General features: G+C 35.9%; 1 protein-coding gene across 4 annotated transcripts; it reads right to left on the reverse strand.

Annotated features, from left to right (window-relative positions):
* Positions 1 to 221: 221 nt before the first annotated feature.
* On the reverse strand, positions 222 to 23,450 carry LOC123889987 (tRNA-specific adenosine deaminase TAD2-like). Of its 4 annotated transcripts, none has more exons than XM_045939521.1 (8): positions 23,215 to 23,450; positions 7,495 to 7,625; positions 6,701 to 6,738; positions 6,364 to 6,430; positions 1,039 to 1,198; positions 859 to 955; positions 687 to 769; positions 222 to 536 (listed from the first exon to the last, which is right to left on the reverse strand). In XM_045939521.1, the coding sequence occupies exons 2-8, from the start codon at positions 7,540 to 7,542 to the stop codon at positions 493 to 495; spliced, it is 537 nt and encodes a 178-aa protein (XP_045795477.1). In that variant the 5' UTR covers positions 7,543 to 7,625; positions 23,215 to 23,450; the 3' UTR covers positions 222 to 492. The 4 variants fall into 4 exon arrangements, with proteins under 4 accessions (XP_045795477.1, XP_045795480.1, XP_045795478.1 ...); XM_045939524.1 differs by lacking the exon at positions 23,215 to 23,450 and adding an exon at positions 11,201 to 11,505; XM_045939522.1 differs by lacking the exon at positions 23,215 to 23,450 and adding an exon at positions 9,862 to 10,016.
* Between the last annotated feature and the right edge of the window lie 1,438 nt (positions 23,451 to 24,888).

The raw sequence follows: 24,888 nt of genomic DNA on the forward strand, positions 1-24,888 counted from the left end.
ACAAGTATTCAATTCCTTGTCTTTGTTCATCAGACTTTTTAATTTTTTTTTTTTATGAATTGTTCAGAGACTAATTATGATTACATCGCTGTATTTGAACTGTCTTTTTAAATATTTTTTATTGGAATGTATCCTTGTTATAGTCAATTTTAGCATTGACCACCATTTCATATGATTCATGATGAACTATGAAATTGAGAATCCATTGGTTGTAGATATAGTTAACATAAACTAGCAACAAACTAATCTTCCAATTGCATATACAATGTAACAATGAAAATTCTCACTTCATCTTCACTACATATAACACTATTTACACAAAAATTGAAAAGTGTCTTTGTTTTCAATAATTTGAATGTTAATCAAGACATATTCATTATAAATTATAACCATTAACAACACTTTGTGAACAAAAGACGATGAAAAGCCGCAGAAACCAACTCGCGCAAAATAAACAAAATGCCTTCCCAAAGGAAAAAAAAAAGATTAAATTCAAGTTGTTGCTTGTTGTGCTAGAGGCCTGTGAGGTTTTGGAGCTGCAATGAAATGAAAACATTCAATTGAAAATGGAAGAATAAAATTTTAAATGAACAACTAATCCCTTGTGTGTCCCCGACCCAAATCTGTTCGAAATCAAAACTCAAGCTACTAGACAATATAGAAAAAAATAGTGAAAATTATTTTACCATTTGGATTTCCTTGCTCGTAGAATGTTCGCAGGAGAAGGACAGCTTCTGTTGCCATTATACCTCCGGCACATTTGAAACCCCTTGTAGATGGAAATACAAGGTTAATAAGAAGAAAAATTAAGAATTACTCATTTATAAACAATAAAGGATGTTGAGTAAAGTGGCATACTTATTAGGTGACACGGTGTCGCCTAACTGCAATGATAGTATTGATCCACAACCTCCAAATTTATCATTTGAACAGCCATAAAATACTTCCTTTATACCTGACAAATTATTGAATTAGAAAGGCCAACATAAAAATAGATACTGATAGAGTTCGAACAATTGAAGATTTGAAGGAGCATACCTAAATTTGATAAAGCAGATGCACACATTATGCATGGTTCGCAGGTAACATAAAGACTGCAGTTTGAGAACTTTTTAGCAACTTCAGTCATTGAAAGTCCATTTTTCTGCCACTGTTCTAGAAGCACGTCTATAGCTTCCATTTCTGCATGTCTTGTGGCCTGTAAAAAAATAGATTTATAAATAATAATAGAAATTCAAAGATATTAAAAAACATAATAGTAAAGTAATGAAGAAAATCCAAAACAAAAGCATGATCCGTGAATTGCATACATCATTGATGAAATATGTGATAGCTGTCATGCCAAGCTCTACAATATCGAATGACATTCTTGTTTACATATTTGACAAGGGAACATCTGACTAAAAATAGTCAGATGCTTTTTCTTTAAGATGAACATGTAACATAGCCTATATCATAGGACTATCAAGAAATGGCTAATTCAAAAGCAGAACTACAGAAATATTTAAAAGTTGTGATTATTTGGAATATTATGAATTATTCTACATCAAATTTACAGGCACACAAATCAAAATTTGGGGGGTTCAGTTAATTGGAAATTTAGTCTATTGTGTGAGCCAAGCTTCAAATTTCTCATAATTTATCTATAAGTCTCTTTCTCATGTAACACTCATAAAGGTTGAGTTCCTAACCACTGAATACTCCTTTAAACTTGCGAGTTTTTTTATGATATATGAAAATAATTCTTCATTACTTTCACAGCACTATAAAACTTCAAAAAAATTCACTTGAAATTCAGTTCCTATGTATACCACAAAAATATGTATGTTCATGTAATGTCTATATCCTAAAACACTAAGCTTCTAGAATCCAAATTTTTCGAATAGTCTAGTAAAAAGGCATATAATTTGAAAGTAATCCATAGTTCTAAACAGCATGTTGGAAAATATTTAGTTTCCTAGTTTGTTATTTCTAGGAGATTCTAAGCTTATCTATTATTTCCTTTTATGTTTGTACTCTTCCTATTTAAATCAGCCTTGAGCTGATGAATAACACACAACAGTATTCACTTATTATTTTCTACATGGTATCGAGAGCTCCCGATTTTGGGGGTCTCGCTTCCGCAAAACCCTAGCCGCCGTTGTGTTTACAATCTGACCACGACAACTGATTTCGTGTGCGGCACTGTTCACCCGTGGTACTGTTCATACGTACTGTTCATTCCCTGGCACTGTTCACGACGGTACTGTTCACGTAGTTACTGTTCACAGGTGCTGTTCACCGGTGTTAATTTTTCTTTGCTGCTTCCGGTACTACTTGGCTAAGATTATTAATTATGACGTTTTTTTATTCTCGACGACGATCATCCACTTTCAAATACCGTCGTGAATGCAAATATTGTCATCGTTTGGGACATACTATTTTTCAATGTTGGAAATTACATGGTCTTCCGCGACCTTCAAATCAGAAGAATAAAGGTGGAGGTGAGGGTCATACATTCCAAGCCAGTAATTCTGATCAAGAGCATCAGTCTTCTTCAATTCAGCTTTCATTCACGATGGAACAACTAGACAGACTGTACAAAATTCTTGAATCTAACACTCTTTCTGGCTCTGTTGTCCCCAAAGGTACTTCTGCCCTTTTTAGTGTCAGTCCCAGTCGTGCTTGGATAGTAGATTCGGGTGCAAGTGATCACATGACAGGTGATTCTACTCTGTTTTCTTCTTATAGTCCATGTGCAGGTAACCATAAAATAAAAATTGCAGATGGATCCTTTTCAGCCATTGCGGGTAAAGGTTCGGTTGTGTTGTCTCCAAGTCTAACCCTTAAAGATGTTCTTCATGTCCCAAATCTATCTTGTAGTCTCATGTCTGTCAGTAAATTAGCCCAAAATAGAAATTGTCAAACTAATTTTTTCCGTACTCATTGTGTTTTTCAGGATTTGAACTCGGGGAAGATGATTGGTAGTGCTAAGGAGAGTGGAAGACTCTACTACTTCGACATTGAACCTGAATCACAACTACCTTCCAAACCAATAAGTTCATGCTTTGAATCTTTTTTAGTTCTGAATAATAATAATGATGATGTTATGTTATGGCATTCACGATTAGGTCATCCTAGTTTTCCTTATTTAAAACACTTATTTCCTGAGTTATTTCGTAATAAGGATTTGTCTTTGTTTAAATGTGAAGCATGTGAATTTGCAAAACATCATCGTTCTCATTTTCCATTACAGCCCTACAAACCATCAAAACCTTTTTCTGTTATTCACAGTGATGTTTGGGGCCCTAACCGAACGAGTACACTTTCTCATAAAAAATGGTTTATCACATTTATAGATGATCACTCAAGAGTTTGTTGGGTGTACTTGTTAAAGGGGAAATCTGACGTTTGTCAGGCTGTAAAAGATTTTGTTAAAATGGTGCAAAATCAATTTCAAACAAATATTCAAGTATTTAGAAGTGATAACGGCAAAGAATATTTTAACACAATGTTGAGTGATTTTTTTCGTGAAAATGGAATTGTGCATCAAAGTTCATGTCCTAACACTCCCCAACAAAATGGAGTTGCGGAAAGGAAAAATAGGCACTTGTTGGAGGTGGCTAGAGCTTTACTTTTCGCAAGTAAAGTACCAAATTATTTGTGGGGTGAAGCAGTTTTAACTGCTGCATACTTAATTAACAGAGTGCCCTCCAAAGTTCTTAATTTTCAAACTCCAATTCATATTTTCAAAGAATGTTTTCCTAATGACCGTGTTTCAAACGATTTGACCTTAAAAATCTTTGGTTGCACTGCATTTGTTCATGAACATAAGAATATTAGCAAACTTGAACCGCGTGCTATAAAATGTGTTTTTGTTGGGTATTCTCCAACCCAGAAGGGATATAAATGTTTTGATCCAAAAAATCAGAAAATGTTTGTCACCATGGATGTTACATTCTTTGAAAACAAACCTTTTTTTGACACGCATCTTCAGGGGGGAAATTTAAATGAAGATTCGTCTCAAACTGAGGACATGAGTTTTTTTAACTCGTTTCAAACTGAGGACATGAGTTTTTTTAATAATTTATCTTTGCCGGTATCACAAAGTTCTAAGACTTATACTTCTGTACCAACGAAAAATGGCCATGATTCTTTATCTAATCCTACTCCTGTTATGAGTAGTGAGCTTGGTGAATCCGAGCCTACATTTTCTCATGAAGAAAACAATGAGAATCTTGAAAACAATGATAATGATGATCTCATTGAAATGCCACAAAATAATGAGTCATATAAAGATAATAGGTTTGAAGCAGGAAACAAGACTTGGAAAGGAAAGGTTTTTGTGAGAAAGAATCACAAAGAAAGTGATGAGTCCACATCTCAACACTGTCATGAATCTGAACCGGGGGATGATCAACTTCCTAAAAAAAGAAAAGGTAAGTCTATCTCTGTTTCTGAGAGTCGTATTTTGTATCCCGATATCGATGATCCTGTGGCTGTTAGAAAACCTGTTAGATCTTGCACTAAATACCCATTGTCCAATTTTATATCATATTCAAATCTGTCTTCGTCTTTTTCTGCCTTTACCTCAAAATTGTCTAGTGTAGAGATTCCAAAAAATGTACAGGTTGCTCTAGAAGTTCCAAAGTGGAGGGAAGCTGTACTTGAGGAGATGAAAGCTCTTGAAAAGAACAAAACCTGGAGTGTTATGACACTACCGGATGGCAAGAAGACGGTTGGATGCAAATGGGTTTTTACTGTGAAGTATAATTCAGATGGGTCAATCGAAAGGTACAAGGCTCGATTGGTGGCTAAGGGTTTTACTCAAACTTATGGTATAGACTACTCAGAGACTTTTGCTCCTGTTGCAAAATTGAACACTGTCAGAATTCTCTTGTCTCTTGCTGCTAACTTAGATTGGCCCCTACATCAGTTGGATGTTAAGAATGCTTTTCTCAATGGTGATTTAGAAGAAGTATATATGGACATTCCTCCTGGCTTTGAAGACAAGTTTGGATCAAATGTATGCAAACTAAATAAGTCTTTGTATGGATTAAAGCAGTCTCCTAGAGCTTGGTTTGAAAAGTTCACTTATTCCATGAAGAAACAAGGGTACATTCAAGGACAAGCTGACCACACCTTGTTCACAAAGTTCTCCCAAGATGGAAAAATTGCTGTCCTAATTGTTTATGTTGATGATATCGTCCTTACTGGAGATGATATAGTTGAAATGGCAAGAGTAAAAGAGAAATTAGCATTAGACTTTGAAATCAAGGACTTGGGATCCATGAGATATTTTCTTGGTATGGAGGTTGCTCGATCAAAAGATGGTATTGTAGTTTCCCAGCAAAAATACATTCTAGATTTATTGAAAGAAACAGGAATGAGTGGATGTCGACTAGCAGATACTCCCATGGATCCTAATGCAAAACTTTGGGAAGAAGGTAGTGTTCCTGTTGATACTGGAAGGTACCAGAGATTGGTTGGGAAACTGATTTATTTGTCACACACTAGACCTGACATTGCTTTCTCGGTTAGTGTAGTAAGTCAGTTTATGCATTCTCCTTTTGAGGAACATCTTGAGGCAGTCTATAGGATACTGCGATATTTGAAAGCAAATCCTGGAAAGGGATTATTTTTTAAGAAGACTAATGAAAGAAATGTGTCTATCTTTACCGATGCTGATTGGGCAGGTTCAGTCACTGACAGAAGATCAACCTCCGGATATTGTACCTATGTTTGGGGTAATCTTGTGACATGGAGGAGCAAGAAACAAGGAGTTGTAGCAAGAAGTAGTGCAGAAGCTGAGTTTAGAGCTATGGCTCAAGGTATTTGTGAAGGATTATGGATCCACAGAGTCCTAGAAGAGCTTAAGATGAAAATTGAGCTTCCATTGAAATTATACTCTGACAGTAAAGCCGCTATTAGCATAGCTCATAACCCAGTTCAACATGACAGAACCAAGCATATTGAGATCGATCGACATTTCATAAAAGAGAAGTTAGATGCCGGAATCATATGTCTACCTTTTGTAACTTCGAGTCAGCAAACTGCAGATATCTTGACCAAAAGCTTAGCAAGACCCACCTTTGAGCATTTGATCGGCAAGTTGGGCATGATAGATATCTATGCACCAACTTGAGGGGGGGTGTTGGAAAATATTTAGTTTCCTAGTTTGTTATTTCTAGGAGATTCTAAGCTTATCTATTATTTCCTTTTATGTTTGTACTCTTCCTATTTAAACCAGCCTTGAGCTGATGAATAACACACAACAGTATTCACTTATTATTTTCTACACAGCATATTGATTATTAAAGGAGGTGCTTCCAAATATGAAGATGACCATATATAAAAATAGAAAAGTAATCATGATCAAGTTACATTTCGTGTCTCGGTAGTTCGATTCCTTCCTGAGGCTATCACCTTGCCATCCTCAACAATTACACAACTGTCAACAGATATTATAGTTTACATAAATATAGTAGTCATAAATCAAATTCACTTTTACCAGTTTGACACCAAACAAATGATAGGATGAAGATGAACACCCGAAATTACAAGTATATGTTGAATGAAACTTGTTCTAATGGTTATATCATGTTAAAGGACAAATTAATATACCATCGTTATTAAACAAATTAATCTCTGACTTTGCATGCAAATCCAATTTATGATGACCCCAAGTACAACAACAGGACAAAAGGAATAGGTAGCTTACCCAACAGGTACTTCGAGGGCATCCATAGCTAATTTTGCCTGTATGAAACATAAGGAACTCATTCAATTCTATAACAACAACAACAACAAAAAATGGTGCAAGAACAAACTGCTACATAGACTACATGGTTCATAAATGGAAAGCAAAATCAATACTTAGTAAAAAGTGACAATACTCAAGTTGTCAGTTTAGATGCAATTTGATTAAGCAGAGATAACAATATAAAATGGTAAGAAGTTATTGTATATATGATGAATGGAAAACTGGAAATACAACCAGAGCTAAGGCTCCTCAGTAGAGAAAGTTTCTCTTACTGCCTAACCACAAAGGTGAATAATAAAACGAAGTGATATCATAACTAATTCCCACTATGATATTTATTGAGGGAATATCCTAACAAACTGCCACGTCAGCCATCACACTTCCTTTGTGACTCTTTTCTTAATTCTCCTCTCATACACACGCCACACTTTGGGCTCGACATTCTCTTTGTTAACCAGCACATCCCCTTCTTTGTTAATAGGCCCACTCCTATCACAATTATTACTACATAAATTATGCCATGCAAATTTTCCACTAACAATCAACACAAATTTTCTCCGCCGCCTTCCATCATTTGAAATTTAACGAGTTAGGAATATCAGAAGTTAAAGAAACCACATAACCAACTACAAAAAATTGTTAATTTATGAAACAATCATCAGCTGAGCTTATTGCCCCCAAAAAACACAGCCCAACTAGATGCTGATATGCAGATATGAGTGGTGCATACAAAGAGGTCCCAAAAACATTACCTGTTGTATTGCAAGTTCCATGAATATATGAGTATCTGGAGAGGTCATCTTAAGCTGATTTAGTAGGAGCACAATGATGCAGAGAATAGTGGTTCAGGGGAAACTATTATCCTGTTCTAGTAGCGTGTGTTCTGCAGATACAATATATCAAATATTATTCTACACTGACATATTAGTGTTTGATGCTTGATCATTCACATAGTATAAATTGCAAATTAACTATCACATATAAATATAAAAGCGCTCTACAAGGCAGTCAAAATTGAGATCTTGCCAAAGGTTGGGAAGAGAACAAAAAATGTAAAATGTGATTGTAATACAGGTTATAAGATAAGATCATACAAAGTTTATATATGTGCATATAAATTCATTTATAAGAATTAAGAATAGCATACATAAGGGGGTCAACCATTAACTCACTACCACAACCTCTTTAAACTTAAATTCAAAATCTATAAAAAGGTCAAACACAACTCATAAGTAAAATTAATAACTTCAACCAGAGTAGTAACAACTTTTCAACTCCAAATACAAGACAAAGAACCAAACAACAGAAAACAAGCAATAAGAACACCGAACAGAGGAAGATAACAGAAAACCAAGCAAATATATCTCCAAACACCAAACAAATCAAGCTCCAGACCAAAATTCAGTGGGCCAAGCCACGCCTGCCAGACAAAAATAAAGGAACCAGAGGCAGAATGAATATCATGGCACTAGAGGTGATTGGAAACACCGGAGCTGTGAAGATGATAAACACATGCATAGAAGAAGAATGATTGATAAGGTTGGGTTCAAATGAAATAAATGCTCAAAATAGGGTCATAAGGGTGGGTTCAAAGACCAATGGACTTAGGCACGGGAAAAGTTCAGTTCAGGAACAAAACTGAATCTGAACCAAATCACACTGCTTTTCAGTTCAATAAATGTAAACCGGTTGCTTTTTTGAACCAGTTTATAACACCCCGTTTTAAGTAGAAGAAATTTAAAAATAATTTTCTCAATGCGGAAATCATTATTGAAAATAAACTTTAGATTCACTAAAAATAATTTGATAACATACTTAGCCACTCAAATATACTTTACAATTGAAGCATTAAACTTAAAATCAAACTTTGTTAAAATTTTACAAACCAATTGTGATCCAGCTTCGACTTGACATATTGAATATTGAAAAATGATACCTGAAAAAATAAACATCCCGTGGGGTGAGATATAAATATCTCAGTGAATTCCTGGACACGGAAAAACTACCTTACCTCTTTACTTACCTTCATTACTTGGGATTCTAACTTTAATTCTAATTGGACTTAAATTTAAAGAAAAATTTGCAACTTATTTTCAGCAATCACCATATTTGTCTAAGTCTCCGAATGTGAGAATAATCCGAAGGCTTAAACATAACTGACAAGTAACTTAAGGAATTGTGACCAATTTCGTCACCATAACATGTCAGTCAACCTCAAAAGTCTTTTGGTAAGACGGAGATAGATTAGCTCCGTAAACGGTGCCCAGTTTACCCTCACTTACACATCCCGTCTTTTATAAACAGAGAATCCACTTAGTTAGAGTGGATCATAATATCCTCACTTAGTCCTATACGTTCATCTATATGTACATACATAATATAACATACATATACATATATCCTCAACATTTCGTATAGGCAACTTCAATTTATGGAAAAGACAAGATACAAGATACAATGAAGTTGTGGTGTGCTAAAGATATCAAAACAATACACAGGTTACAAAAATACACGTGTTACACAAATACAATAAAGACAGTACAGCAGAAAACCTCAACTTGTAACTTGATTTTCTCTATCAATTATCAATGAAATTTTGTGAAACCAGTGCCTATCTCGAAGGTAATTCGGTCTTCTTTCCAATGACACAGAAATCAGTTAAACAAAAGCAGTGTACAACCAGATATAGTTAAATTACCACAGCAACATCAGTGCAGAATTTAAATCAATAACTGAAACTTAGGGTTCATTTGTCTCACTCAAAACTCAACTAAATTGAGTCATTCCAGAGTCTATTTGATGTTAAATTTTGTCAAGATTCCAAAATGTTAACAATCATTCAAAAATGAGGTCTATAAAAAAAGATATGAATAAAATACCAAATCTGGGTTGATACGAATTTAGGCAAAATCACTGAAATTCTTCATCAAACATCTCATGTGCATAATAATACATTAACAATGGTGCACATTTTTCATGCATATGGTTCAGCCAACCAATCAAAAATCAATTTTCTCACTCAATATCATACCCAAATCATGAAAACCTAAATTATAACCAAAATCCCCAAATTTAACTAAACCCTACTCATGCATGAGGGACGAGGGAAGGGAACCCACCTTAATGGATGATCTTGAACCCTAGGAGGAGAAGGTGAAGATGATAGGGATGATCATGAATGGTATTGCTGGCACAAGCTCCCTTCATCTTCTCTCTTCTTATTTCTCTTCTTTCTTTTGTTTCTCACGCTCTCTCTATTTCTTTCTCTATTCTGAATTATTTTCTTCTAATGTTAAGTGAAAGTTTTATCTAGTGTGTGGATTCGGGCTTAATGGATGTTATCTACTAGGTGTACTCCCTATTCTCCCTTACACCTCTTCTAAATTTCTTAATTCAAAGCTTAACTCATGCTACTCAAGTGAAACTAAAACCTCGATCCTAAGGGATGAACTAAGGTATTCTATTCAATAATAATAATAATTCCTAATAAAAATATATATTGAGCAGAAAATGTGGGATGTTACACAGTTCACAGGTTTATTCCTTATGTTTAAAGATTGTGATCAGTGGCGGAATTAGGAAAAAAAATCAGGTGAACCACTTTATTTTTCTGCTAAATTTGGGTGAACCGCATGTATATAAGAAATCAACGACAATTAATTAACTAAATTCATATTCAACGACAAACAAGAACGATCACACACAATCAACAAAAGCAAGAAAGAAAAAAACAATCAAGGCCAAGAGCACTACAAACATGATGATCACACTCACATACTCTCAATTTTTACAAACAATGTGTTTGTTTATAGTTGATGACAAAATAATGTGTTTGTTTCTTGTTTACAAAGAGAAAATATTAAATTAACAAGGCACAGGGTTTGCCACAATTACAAAATCCAAGATATAATCCACCCCCTTACACAAACCAAAGAATACCATATATCAGAGCCCCTCACCCACAACTCACCATTACGATTCCACCCCTGAACCTATACACCAGAAACACAACCCAGCTGCTAACCTTAAGATACTTTACATAAAATTTATGATTTTCTTTTACTATAAAACAACACAAGGGGAACTTGTTAAATATTTCATAGGTATACTTGAGTTTGTGGAGACTTAGGTTGTATTTTTTTTTTTGGTATTAACCCTCTGGTTCCCGGGGAAAGGGGGCCCGGTACTCTAGAGTTCCGCCGCGAGACAAGTAAAGTCTGGTTAAGAAATTGTTCCCACATGGAATCGAACTCGGGTTCTCCCGGATGATTCGTCCTAGGGTAGCTCACTAACTACTTGAGCCCAATGTGCAATCAGCAATCACTCATTCAAAACCAACAATCAGCAATGTGCAATCACTCATTCAATAAAAATAAAAATAAAAAACAAAACTTTCATTAACATGAAAGTTAGAGAGATTGAGAGAGAGAGAGAGAGAGAGAGAGAGAGAGAGGTTACCTTTTTAAAAAACAGAGAGCAGTTTCATCTCAATCGGTTACCTTTTCTCTGATTAAGCTTTAAACAGTGTTATTGTCTTCATCTCAATCGGTTTCAACTTTCAACAATTTTTTTTTTCTTCTTTCAACTCAACTCGGAAGGGCTTTTGATCATTGTCAATAGAGAGCGGTGTGGGTTGATGGTGGTTTACTACCACTAGTAACAGCGGCGCACCGGTGGACAGTGCGACAGCAGGAACTTTTCTGGGTTTTTGACGAAAGGAACTTTTATGGGTTGTTTTGATTAAAACTGGCCCAAAGGCTGCTGCCTTTCCCGCTAAAAAGTCACTCAATCCTTATCCAGGGGAGCGATTATGGTGTATAAATAACACACAAAATCATTTCACAGTAAAAATGGTTTTAACATAATTAAGTACATCTAATGTGAAATCATTCCAAATTAAGCTTCCTGACAAAATGGTGAATGTTATTATGCATGCAATAACGAGTGTTGAGACGAATGTTAAGTGGAATGGGGCTCGGTCGGATTTTTTTAGGCCTCAACGTGGGATTCGACAAGGTGATCCTATATCTCCCTATTTATTTGTTTTGTGTATGGATAAGTTGTCGCATCTCATTATGCATTCTGTTGATGTTGGAGAGTGGCGTGGTATTAAAGCTGGTCGTTCGGGACCTATGGTATCACATTTAATGTTTGCGGATGACTTACTTTTGTTTGGTGAAGCAAGTGAAAAGCAGATGAGATGTGTGATGAATATTCTCAACAAGTTTTGTCGTATGTCTGGACAAGAGGTAAGCCAAGAAAAAACTAGTATATTATTCTCTAAGAATGTAAATAGTGGTATGCGGGACAAATTGTTGCATCTGTCGGGTTTTAGAGAAGCTCATGACCTCGGCAAATACCTTGGTGTTCCCTTGATCGGGAGGGCACCTAAGAAGGCAGATTATCATTACTTGATTGATCAAGTTAGCAACAAACTTGCGAAGTGGAAAGCGAGACAACTTTCATTTGCCGGGAGAGTAACTTTGGCAAAAAGTGTCTTAGAGGCAGTCCCTATCTATCCCATGATGACAAGCAGAATTCCACAATCTTGCTTAGATGAAATTCAAAAAATTCAAAGGAATTTTATATGGGGTGATACGGAAAATGTGCGTAGATACCATGCTGTGCGATGGAGCGCTGTGACTATGCCGAAGGATATAGGAGGTTTGGGTCTGAGAAGGCTAGATGCCATGAATAAAGCATGTTTATTAAAGTTGGGATGGAAGCTTAATAATGGAGCTACTGACTTTTGGTGTGAGGTTTTAAGAGGCAAATATGGATCAAATAATTTGACTATAGAGATGAATACAAGGTCTTCAGATTCTAATTTGTGGAAAAGCTTGATCAATTTGAGATTGTTTCTTTTAAATAATACTTTCTGGAACATTGGAGATGGGTGTGCGACTGATGCGTGGAATAAAGCATGGATAGAGCCTGGATATCATGTTGCGCAGCACTGCGAAGTTCCGAGTTACCTGGATGGTGCACGCGTAAGTGATCTGGTGGATGAAGACGGCAGATGGAACTGGCAGATATTTCGGGATTGGATGCCAAGCGATATCCAAGGAAAAATAGCAGCAATTTTACCGCCATCTGCTGTTAACGGTTGCGATGAACCAGCAGGTGTTGGAGGCAATAATAATGAGTTTTCTGTTGCTGCTATGTATGAGCACATATGCGGTTTTGATCGACGAAATGCACAGCTGATGTGGAAAAAAACATGGCAGTTGAATGTGACAGAGCGCGTGCGTTGTTTTGTATGGTTACTAACTTATGACAGATTGCTTACGAATAGTCGAAAGAGTCGAATGGGACTTGGTCATGCTATGTGTAACTATTGCGGGAATGTAGAGGAAACGACCATACATGTTTTGAGAGACTGTAATTTGGTGAATAAGTTTTGGCTACAGGTTGTTCCATTGGAAGATAGAAACACTTTCTTTATGGAGAACCTTCAACAATGGATATATTCAAACTTGAGCAAAGGTGCAAAAGGAAGAATTGATAGTGCATGGTGTGATTACTGGGCTACAGCGTGTCATTGCTTCTGGACATGGAGGAATAAAGAAATTCATGATGCTGAATTTACTAGACCAATTTATGCAATGCAACATGTATATAGAAGAGTGAATGATTACTATCAGGCAAACAAAACAAACAGGCTAATGAGAATTAAAAATGATATGCTTGTATACATTAGTTGGAAGCCTCCATGTGGTAGTTATGTTAAACTTAACACTGATGGAGCTTGTAAAGATCAAAATAGAGGAGGTTGTGGAGGTATTATTCGGGGAAGCCAAGGAGAATGGTTGGGAGGTTTTGCTAGAGGATTGGGAAATTGTAGTGCTATTATTGCTGAGTTGTGGGGAGTGGCTGAAGGATTGAGTTATGCGCGGCGGCTGGGTTTTACGGCGGTCGAGCTTAATGTTGATTCTGTTGTTGTGGTTCAGGCGATCAAGACCGGAAGATTTAGTAGCTCGGTTGGATTACCTTTGGTGAAACACATTCGGCGAATGTTGGATTTGGATTGGGAAATTAAAATTGAGCATGCTTACAGAGAATCAAACAAGTGTGCAGACGCTATGGCGAATATTGGTTGTCATTTAGATCGTGAAACCATATTTTATGATTCTTGTCCTATTCGGATTAAGGAGTTATTGTTAGCTGATGAGTTGGGGATAACCACCCCTAGAATAATTTCTATGTAATCTTTTCTTTTTGGGGCTTAGGCCCTCCCTATTACCAAAAAAAAAAAAAAAAAAGTGAAATCATTCCACCGCAAAAATAGTTTTGGCATGATTTTAGTTTAAAACTAACTACGAAGCAATCTGATGACGTTCAGGGGTTGCTGTTGTTGATTTGGGGGTGAGAAATTGTGCGTTTGGAGATTTGTTATATTCAATTTGATGGTGGAGATTTGTTTATGCATCATGCATAAGTTTATTCCTTATGTATAATAATTCATGCCCTTGTCCAAGGTGGGAGGATGGACTTGTAATTTTTAATAATTATTGAGGTATTGTATTCTAGTAATTTTCCATATGTTTTTTTAAGGAGTGTGACGTGGTGGTAGGCATCGTTGATGGCTAGGGTTGTGAATAGGTTAGGCCAGGCCGGCCTAAAGTGGCTTATGGCCTAGGTGTGACGTTATGGTATTAGATGAAATTCATTTCATCCTATTCAATTTCATTCCTTTATTATTTTTCAAATTCAAATAATAAAACATTATTCCATCCATTTCCATTTCATTCAATCTCATTCCATCAATCCAAACATAGGCAGATAAGTGGAACAATCAGGGTTCTAACCCCAGTCCCCTACATATATAATGCAATTGTCCTGCCAATTGAGCTAAACTCACCGGATTACATTTATTATTATTATTATTACTATTATTTTTTTTAGTATACTATTATTATTATTATATATTAAAAATTGTACTTTGATTAAATTATAAGTTTATTAATTTTTTTAGTAGTTTAAATTTATTAATCTACATTATTTTTTCACATATATTAACGTATTATTATTACAAACTGAAATTTAGATATGATGTCATATATAGTCAAATTCTCTAAAATATCAGGTTAAATATCAAAAAGAAGTTTAATCTCATTGGTTTATTAGTTCATTAGTATATATATATAAAAATAAATATAATTAGTTATTTAAATATATTCATGTGAAATAAATAGACTTTTAAACAAGCTAATAAGTCATTTCAGGTTTTTAAAAGGCTAGGCTTAGGCCATGTCAGACTTTCAAAAAACTAGGCTATGGCCTATTTTTAATAATCTCAAAGAGTCTTCAAAAAGTCACAAACGACCCTGCTAAAATCTCTCGTTTCCTACAAAATTAATAACATTTCTTAAAGTGCGTGTGAAATGGTCAAAATGACTTGTAGTTTGATATGCGGATGCCATCAGTATTTTTTTCCCTAGAAGAATGCCTTTACCAATGCATATTATTTTGGTTTAATTATAATTTTAATCCCTATTTTTACTCATTTATAAAATTGATCTTTTATTTTAATATCACTGAATTTTGGTCCCTCCATTAAATTTTTGTACTTAAAACTAGTAATTTAACTCATTAAAAAGTTCGACTTCAATTTCTCTGTATCGTTCCAATTTTATCGAATGTTCCCGAAGGGAGAGTTCAACTTCAATTTAAAAAACTATTCAATTTTTAATTAAATTAATGAAATGTAAATAATAATCCGGTTGAAAGAACTATATCATTTAGTTGTACATATTATCTCTTTTATTAAATTATCATTTTTAAGTATAAAAATCTGATAGATAAATTAAAAATATGTGATTTTAATATAGATGACTAATTTCATTATAAAAAAATAAATAAAATAGATGACTAATTTCACGAGTGAGGAAAAATAAGAAGACCAATTTTTTAAATTGGTATTTAATTAGTCATCTATTTTTATTTTTTTTTATAATGAAATTGGTCATCTATATTAAAATCACATAGATAAATTTCTCTATTAATACCAAATTTTTTTAATAATACACTAACAAGTGTCCCAAGGACACATGTTACCTGTTTCCTAATACTTCCAAGAACACATGGATGATCAACTTATGTGGCCTTACACTAGGTCACAGAATAAATAATCTCAACATTGAGGATCTTAGTTAAATTGCTTCTAATACCTATGGTATTTGGTATGTGCGTAATTGTCGGGTGTTTGAAAACAGAGATATTGACGACAAAGTTATCATTGACAAAGCTTTAGAAAACATCCTAGAGTATCAAAAGAATATCTCTATAGAACAAGCTGTTCCGAGAGGGGTCTCGACTAATAATCATGTCCCCCACCCAACCGCAACCCTTCCAATCACTGGAAAAAAAACCCAATCAAGGCATTATTAAAGGTAATTGCCATGCTAACCTCTCAAATGAAGGACGATGGGGCCTAGGTGTCGTCTTTCGAAACGACGAAGGCCAAATCCTAGCCGCTGCGACTTGTGAGATATCTGGTTATCACGATCCAAAAATGGTAGAGGCGTGTGCGTTGTACCTCTCGGTCCGATTATTAGCGGAGTGTTGCTTCACTCAGGTCGTATTCGAGAGCGACTGCAATAACCTGATTCGGAAGCTCAATGATCAACGATACAACTCGAGGTCTTACTTATGGAATTTTTTTGATTATGCCAATATAGTCATATTGGGAGAAAGGCTAATAGTGTTGCTCATGTGTTAGCACAAATGGCCCACTCTGAGCCCAATGTGGTATGGTTAGAGGAAGCTCATCCTAACATTGTTCCTTTCTTGTATATGTGATTCAGTGCATTCAGTGCATTATTCTATGTCCCAGATGCCTTCAGAAGGAGGAAACTATTAATCATGCTTTCATGGAATGTCAAAGAGCAGCTAAACCTTGGTTTGGTTCTAGACTGGGAATCAGGTTTGATAATAACCACAAAAACTTCATTGATTGGCTAGCTCACAGTATAAATAATCTCAACAATGAGGATCTCAGTTACGTTGCTTCTATTACCTATGGTATTTGGTATGCGCGTAATTGTCAGGTGTTTGAAAATAGAGATATTGACGACAAAGTTATCAATGGCAAAGCTTTAGAAAACATCCTAGAGTATCAAAAGAATATCTCTATAGAACAAGCTATTTCGAGAGGGGTCTCGACTAATAATCATGTCCCCCACCCAACCGCAACCCTTCCAATCACTGGAAAAAACCCAATCAAGGCATTATTAAAGGTAATTTCCATGCTAACCTCTCAATTGAAGGACGATGGGACCTGGGTGCCGTCTTTCAAAATGACGAAGGCCAAATCCTGGCCGCTGCGACTTGGGAGATACCTGGTTATCACGATCCAGAAATGGCAGAGGCGTGTGCGTTTTACCACTCGGTCCGGTTAGCAGCGGAGTGTTGCTTCACTCATGTCGTGTTCGAGAGCGACTGTAATAACCTGATTCGTGTTCTAGGTGTCTTACTTAGGGAATTTTATTTGGGGCATCAACTGTAATATAAGCAAATTCAGGTTATACCAATTTAGTCGTATTGGGAGAAAGGCTAAGAGATTTACTTTTCCCTTGCCCTACGTTTTTCCCATTTTATCATTCTTCTACTTAAGTCGCTGATAGGACACGATCTCGATTAAACATTAGGACAAATATAGAGCAGAAAAACAATTGTTGTTATATTGATAATCCAATAGAATCAAGTGATTCTACGGCTGAAGTACACTATAAGATTGAATGATAAAAATGCAGAAAATATAAAGATAAGCTAGGTAATTCGAGACACCTAGAATCTCCCAAGTAGAGTGACTACTAAAATCAATCCATAAAAAAACAATGGCAGGGAACATTCTTCTATTTAATCAATCAGATACAGATCTATTTTCTCTTCCCTCGCGAATAAGGAAACATTCCTATAATGGTATGATTAGTTGTATCCTTCTGCCCAAGTTTCCTTTTATAAAATCTGTCATAACTATCAATACCTCCCCCTTCAAAATTCTCCTTGTCCTCAAGGAGGAATCCTGAGAACTCTTTGTGCACTTCAATTACATGCTCCCATGAATTCTGAAAGGTATGTAGTCTCCTCCCTTTTACCAAAACCTCAACCTTCATTTGTTCATTCTTTCTAATGTCCAAGGCCTCCTCAAGCTCCTTATCTAGTCACCAAATTTCTGGCAAACCTTCCGGCAGTGACTGAGAATCTGCTATATGCCTAATTAAGCAAAGCATATATTGAAAGAGAATTTTTCCAATAACATTCACAAACAACTTTAGCCATAAAAGCATAGATTTCCCTGGGTCCCATGGTATTATCCTCACTGATGAATTTAGTTCCACCATTTTTTCATTGGCTAAATGACACAACCTTTCTAAATAACAAGCACCGAGATTCCAGGTAAACATTAAGAATGTCGCCATAAATTTGTCACTTGTAGTGGATTTCACGAACATGGCCTGAACAGCTAGCAAAAAGTCAAGGAATTTGAGCACAAACTTATCCTTCCAAGTTATGATTAAAGCTAGTGACCTTGGTACCTCCTTTAAAGCCATGACTTGGGCATTGTTCATTGAAGATTTCAATATTGAACTGGATATTTTCATAAATTTCTGGAGAGAACTCTGATTGCAAAAGTTGACCCATTCTTGGAATTCAAAGGTAGTGATCAACATGTCCCCTAACACTCCAATTATCTTTGAGAACTTATAGTTTTCATGTTTTGAGATCCTTGAAATATAACAATGAACAAGTACATATGCAATGCAAGAAGGCCACTGATCTATTCTATGCTCACTTCCAAAAATTGGTTCCTTCCCATCGCAACATTGAAGGGAACAATCAACAATATCTCTCCTTGTTGACTCAATGGCATCACTAATCATTTTTGACTCCCTGGTTGCTAATTTAGTCTTTGATTGAACAAATTGCAGTTCATAAGAGAGACTAAACATGAATATTTTCAAATGAACAATAGTTGTCGCACCAATACAGACATCAAAGAACAACGCACCTGTCCACCGCAACCGCCTGAAGCTTAAGAAACGCCTAAGCATTATAGCAGTATTCCACAAGTATTCACCTTGTAAAATAGTAGTTGAAATTGAAAACCACACCTAGTCCCCAGGGTCCCACTGTTGAGAACTTGTTGAGTCAGCTTCAAGCAACCGAATCTGCAGCACAACTTCACTCGCACTGCCTCTAAGTGACAACCTGTAGTTCCTCTCTTTCAAATCCACTGTAGCTCGGACATGATCAATCATAGGGTCAGCTGGGAAAATTAAAACCTCCCTTGAAGCATCCAATGGATCAAATGTTGTGACTCCTATAATACCCAGTAGCAAGACAAAGACATAAGCTATAAGCTTGTCCAGCAACACAAGAAAATCACTTTCTATATTCTCCATATGACAATTCATTGTATGAAATGATAAGGGTACTGATACTGGTTCTTCTTTCATATACCTTCCATTCAAAACAAGAATTATAAATAGATTATCATCAAAATGGATAGTGAGCATCACCGTGTATTCACACATTCTCTCAGCATAGTAAGAATTCCCATGTAATTTTCCCCCACCTTGCAACACCGAAAAATCACCATTTGATGACAAAAGATGAGTCAAAAATGTCAAACACCAAGTCATACATGCACACAACCTTTTCTCTTCGTTCTCAAAGACTTTCCCACATACCCCTTGTTGTGCAAACCCACTAGTTAATAAGAGCAGCCTGTGTGTGACTTGTATTTTTTGAGAACTTGGGTTAATCAACAAATTAACCTTATCCTGGGCCTGCTTCAGTGGTTCTAATCCAGCCCTTGAATCGGTGGCCAGTGACTCCGACTGTGGTGGTAGCTTGGAAAACAACCCTTTCCCATCACCATAATTTTCCGGATCTGGCGGTTTAGGTAGCGGAACTCGCCGTGGAAGAATCATCACAGATTGGTTGGAATCCGATGATTCTGGCTTTAGTAGTTGTGTGTGCGCTACCGGCGCTTGAATGATTTGGAATTTTTCGGCCATCGCAAGCAAATCGCCCACCAGAGGTTTGGGTGGCGGGACTCGTCGTACTAGTGTTGTTGTAGGTCGATCGGAATCCCACAATTCTGAAGGGTTTGATTCTGGTGAAGGTGGATCAAGTGATTTTGGCTTGGGAAATACCTTGGCAAGTGAACCCGACGTTTTATCGGTCACACTCGTGTGATTCTCTATGACACACACTCTCATGTGCTCTGCCATTACCTTCACTGCAGTTTCAGATGCCTTCATTGCTATTTCAGGCTGATACTCAGATTTGTTGAGGTGAGTTTCTTCCTTGACGTCGTAGAATCTATCGTTACCACCATCAATTTGCGGTGGTTGAGGTGAGTCCCACGACCACGAATTATTATCGCTTCATTCCTCCTCTTCGTGATAGTATTGCACTCTTCCCCGAGGTCGCCGCCGCCGACGGTTACGGCGATCCCGTTCCTCTCGAATGAGCTCGCGAATCTGCTCCACCGTGACTGGTGGTCGTGATTGTTGTTCTAACACCATCTGACGAAGCTGCTCAACTGCAACTTCAGCCTTGCTCATCCTCTGTTCTAACGCATCAACATGTTTCTCTATTCGATGATTGGATTTTGGATTGTAACCGAGGCTCTCGATACCAATTGATAGGACACGATCTCGATTAAACATTAGGACAAATATAGAGCAGAAAAACAATTGTTGTTATATTGATAATCCAATAGAATCAAGTGATTCTACGGCTGAAGTACACTATAAGATTGAATGATAAAAATGCAGAAAATATAAAGATAAGCTAGGTAATTCGAGACACCTAGAATCTCCCAAGTAGAGTGACTACTAAAATCAATCCATAAAAAAACAATGGCAGGGAACATTCTTCTATTTAATCAATCAGATACAGATCTATTTTCTCTTCCCTCGCCGAATAAGGAAACATTCCTATAATGGTATGATTAGCTGTATCCTTCTGCCCAAGTTTCCTTTTATAAAATCTGTCATAACTATCAGTCGCGGACGTTGTAAAATGAGAAATTTTTGAGAAATTTCACCCTAGTCGTCTGTTGCCTAATTCGTGGAACCGTCGGCGGTGTAAAGCAACTGCATCAATCAAAGGAATGCCACTCCAGTACTATATGCTCTATTGGTTGTTGCCAAGTATAGATATATAATTTAATCTATGTGTTGAATTGGGTTTCTAATTGCTACCAAAAGAAAACCAGTGGACGCATTTACGCATTTGACTTGTCTCTGGTACGCGACTCTTTAATTTTTTTCATTGCTTCAACTTGGTTGATTTGGCGTTTTAGCTAAACTGATAAATTTGCTTACTCTTGCTAAGATAATTTAGTAGACTCTTCGCTATATATGTTGAGTGTTAAATTTGGAGTACATATATATTGATCTAAGAGTAGCATAGCAGCGCATATATAGCTTGTTTAACGATATGTCAAATTGTTGGGTTTAACTTTTTATGTGGATATATAGCATGTTTTGTTCCTAATTATTTATAGAAAAACAATTTTTATTCCATGTATTATATGTGATACTGATAATATTATTATTACTATTAATTTGGTTAAAAGTGATCAAAGTATCACTAGTTCCTTTAAATAAATAATGATCTTAGTACCATTATCTTTTTGATTTGAGAATGGTCTTAGTACTATTATCCCTTTGTTTTGAGAATGATCATAGTACCATGTTGGAATGACCCCAGTGTCATTATCTTTTTTCTTCTGTTAATTTTATTTTTTAGTGTTTGTAGTGTTTAGTTTTTAACATTTCGTGCCTAAGTGGTCGCATAGTCCTCCGTCTACTAGTCTTATCGCAGTTACCGATGTTGTTTAGTAACAATGGTTGGCTGCGGTATGCTATTCGACGGGGAACTTTTGTGTCCTTATATTTAGTTACAGTATGATTAGTCGAAACACAGAACCTGAAGCGGCTGGAAAAATGCGCGAGCATAAAACACTCGCTTAAACAGTAAAGTCGCCACCGAACTTTATTTATTCACAAAGGAAAAGGAAAATATCGATAAAACCTTGAAAGAATTAAAAATATTCGTCGCAATCATTTCCAAGTTCGGGAGTCGATTATGTGAGGGGAAGGTATTAGTACCCCTCACATCCGTTGTACCCAGCGGGAACCTTCTCGTTAATTTTAGGGTTAGAAAAGTGTTTTAATTTATTTGCTTACTTTTATTAATTATCGGAATTATTTACAAGTGGGGAAAAAATTAGTTTTTTATTAATGGGCTCGACAAGATGTTGAATCCCGCTCCTACGTATTCCCTGGTGCGATGGGAAACTCAAAGCCCAGTAGTTCTGGGTAGAAAATGCTTGTGTGTTGGTTGATTTTATTTACGAAAACTTTTTAATGCGCTTTGGAAAAAAGTTTGTTTGAGTAAAAAAGAAAACTCGTGCTTGGGAGACGGTACCCGTTTGAGGAAAAGAAAATTAGCGTGCATGGACGCGAACAGAGCGAAGTTTGATGAGTTGAGGTTGATTTTAAGTTATGGAAGACAAACAACCGGTAGGCAAGGCGCATGATCAGCGTTCGGGCGTTTGAGGTATGAGCGGATGTACATCCGCTGGTCCCCTTTAATCCAATTTTATTTATTAATTTCTATTCGTGGAAGACAAACAACCGATAGACAAGGTGCATGACCAGCGTTCGGTCGTTTGAGGTATGAGCGGATGTACATTTGCCGGTCCCCTTTTCAATCCAAATTATTTAAAATAAAATAAAATAAAATAAAAAGGAACTGGGGGGTGTGTATAGCAACAGACGCACCAGGCCCAACCAAGGAGGGCCCAAAAACGAAACACAAAACAAAAGAAGACAGGGGTGATACGGACTGTCTGATTGATCAGACAATCCAAAATGGATCAGGAAAAAAGGGCGGATAAGCCACTGGACCAGAGATCAAGGGCAGGGAGTGAAGGCGCATGGCAAGTACAGTGAACTCGCGGGCACATGATCACAGCCTATATATATATTTACAACTCCACGTATTATATGATTTTTCCCAAATTTTCTCTTTCTGTTTTCAACTTCTCTACCTCTCTCTTTTGTTCATCATTCATGTTCTGCACTCAAGAACAACGACAGCCGGACACCGTGGTTTCCAGAATCCGGCGCGGTGGCAGTCGGACCGTCACGGCGCCGCCGCCGCCGCCGGAATCCTATTATTTTGTTTTTTTTTTTACTTTTTTGCTTAAAACGTTCCTCCTGCCTCGAATCGAACCCAAAAACCCCCAAAATCAAAACAGACAGATTCGGTGTACAGGTTCAAGATTTATTCGGTTTATGCTTTTATCACGAATTAGATCCCAAAAAAAATCACAAAGAAATTACCATAAACATAAACATAAAGCAACACAAAGAACACATATTTAAACAACAAAAATCCTTATTCATGCATTATATAAAGTGAATTTGAGGTCTAAAAGGTGTAACCTGGCCTGAAGTGAATACCAACGGTGTAAGCTTTTCCTTTCCTTTTGCTCCTCTTTATTTTGTGGTTCCGACTCTTCTTCCTTTTCTGTTATTGCTGCTAGGTACCCTGGAATTGATGAAGGTTGTGATGATGAATTTTTTGATTAAAGGGTTGTTCTGTTTTTTTGGGACTCTGTTGTTTCTTTTTTTTTTTTTTGCGTCTGCTGATTCTCTCTCAGATTTTCTGTTTGGATTCTTTTTTTTTTTTCTTACTTGTAAAGCTCTTGGGTGTATATAAAAAAACAAAAAAAAAATTAAATGCACTTTTAATCCTCTTATTTTCAAAAACATGAAGTTTTGGTTTCCTATTTTAAAAATCAATTTTTTGGTCCTCAATTTTAATTTTTTCAAAGTTTTGATCCCCGTTCCGTTTTGAAGTCAATTTTGCTTACGTGACTTTGTTAATAATGATGTGGCAACGCCTAGTAGACAAATTTATAATGAATGGCAAAACGCCTCATCAACCGCAAAGCATCATGATGTAAGAGACAATTAATCAAAATAAGAAAAAAAAAGAAGATGAAAACAATTTTCAGAATTTTAATGAATTCTCTAAATTACTTGTACTTTATAACCGTGTTTTCAGAACAATATCAGGAGGTTTAAGTTGACCCAGGAACCGACCAGTACCCCGGTTGGTTCAACCATGGCCAGTTTTGTTAGGAATCAATATTTTGGGAATTTTCAAGATTTGATAAATTTAGGGTATATTGAGATTTTAGGGATTTTGATTTTTGATGATGAATATGTTTAATGCTTATGGAAGATAATTTTGATTTGTTTGAGTTAATTAATTTTGACAACGGTGTTTTTAAAATTTTTGGGATTTTGATGAAACTGGTGAAAATAATGAACACATGGTGATGAGGATTATGAACACAATGAAGAAGATGATGAACACATTAAATTTTTATTTTTTTAAAAAAAATATTTAATTAAAAAAATTAACAATGACGTGTATTATAAATTTGTCTACTAAGCGCTGCCACATCATTAATAACAAAACCACATAAGCAAAATTGACTTCAAAATGGAATGGGGATCAAAACTTTGAAAAAATTAAAATTGAGGGACCAAAAAGTTGGTTTTTAAAATAAGGGACCAAAACTTCATGTTTTTGAAAATAGGGGGATCAAAAGTGCATTTAAACCAAAATTAAATTTAAGATTAATTCTGATTGCTCTCATTTTGGGAAGAATTCATCTGATTGAAATTTGAGTTATGATTGAATGAAAAACTTCCATTTTGGTTGTGATTTGTGATTACTCCTGTGCGTGAAATTGAATTCTCAGTATCCTCGACTTTTTTTTAGATTTTTCTTTGAACACTCTCCTCACTACCAAATCGGCTAATTCATATATTCGAAATAAATTGCGACACAAAACCCTATATGACAAAAAGAGTGGGCAAAATTTAGGGAACGACAGAACTCTGTTAAACTTTTCAGCTCACACTACCTAGCTGTCTGCATTAATCTAATAATAAGCAAGTGGTTGATAATTGTTGGCAGGTGTTATGTCATAAACTTTCTTTTGTTGGTGAGTGGTTAATAATTTTTTTTGTCTAAAAAAAATAAATTATAAACCTGTAATTTTATTGTCTAATCTAAGTTAATCATGTAATGGTTTATGATGT

This window comes from Trifolium pratense, linkage group LG6 (assembly GCF_020283565.1).
Source record: "Trifolium pratense cultivar HEN17-A07 linkage group LG6, ARS_RC_1.1, whole genome shotgun sequence".
Lineage (NCBI taxonomy): Eukaryota > Viridiplantae > Streptophyta > Magnoliopsida > Fabales > Fabaceae > Trifolium > Trifolium pratense.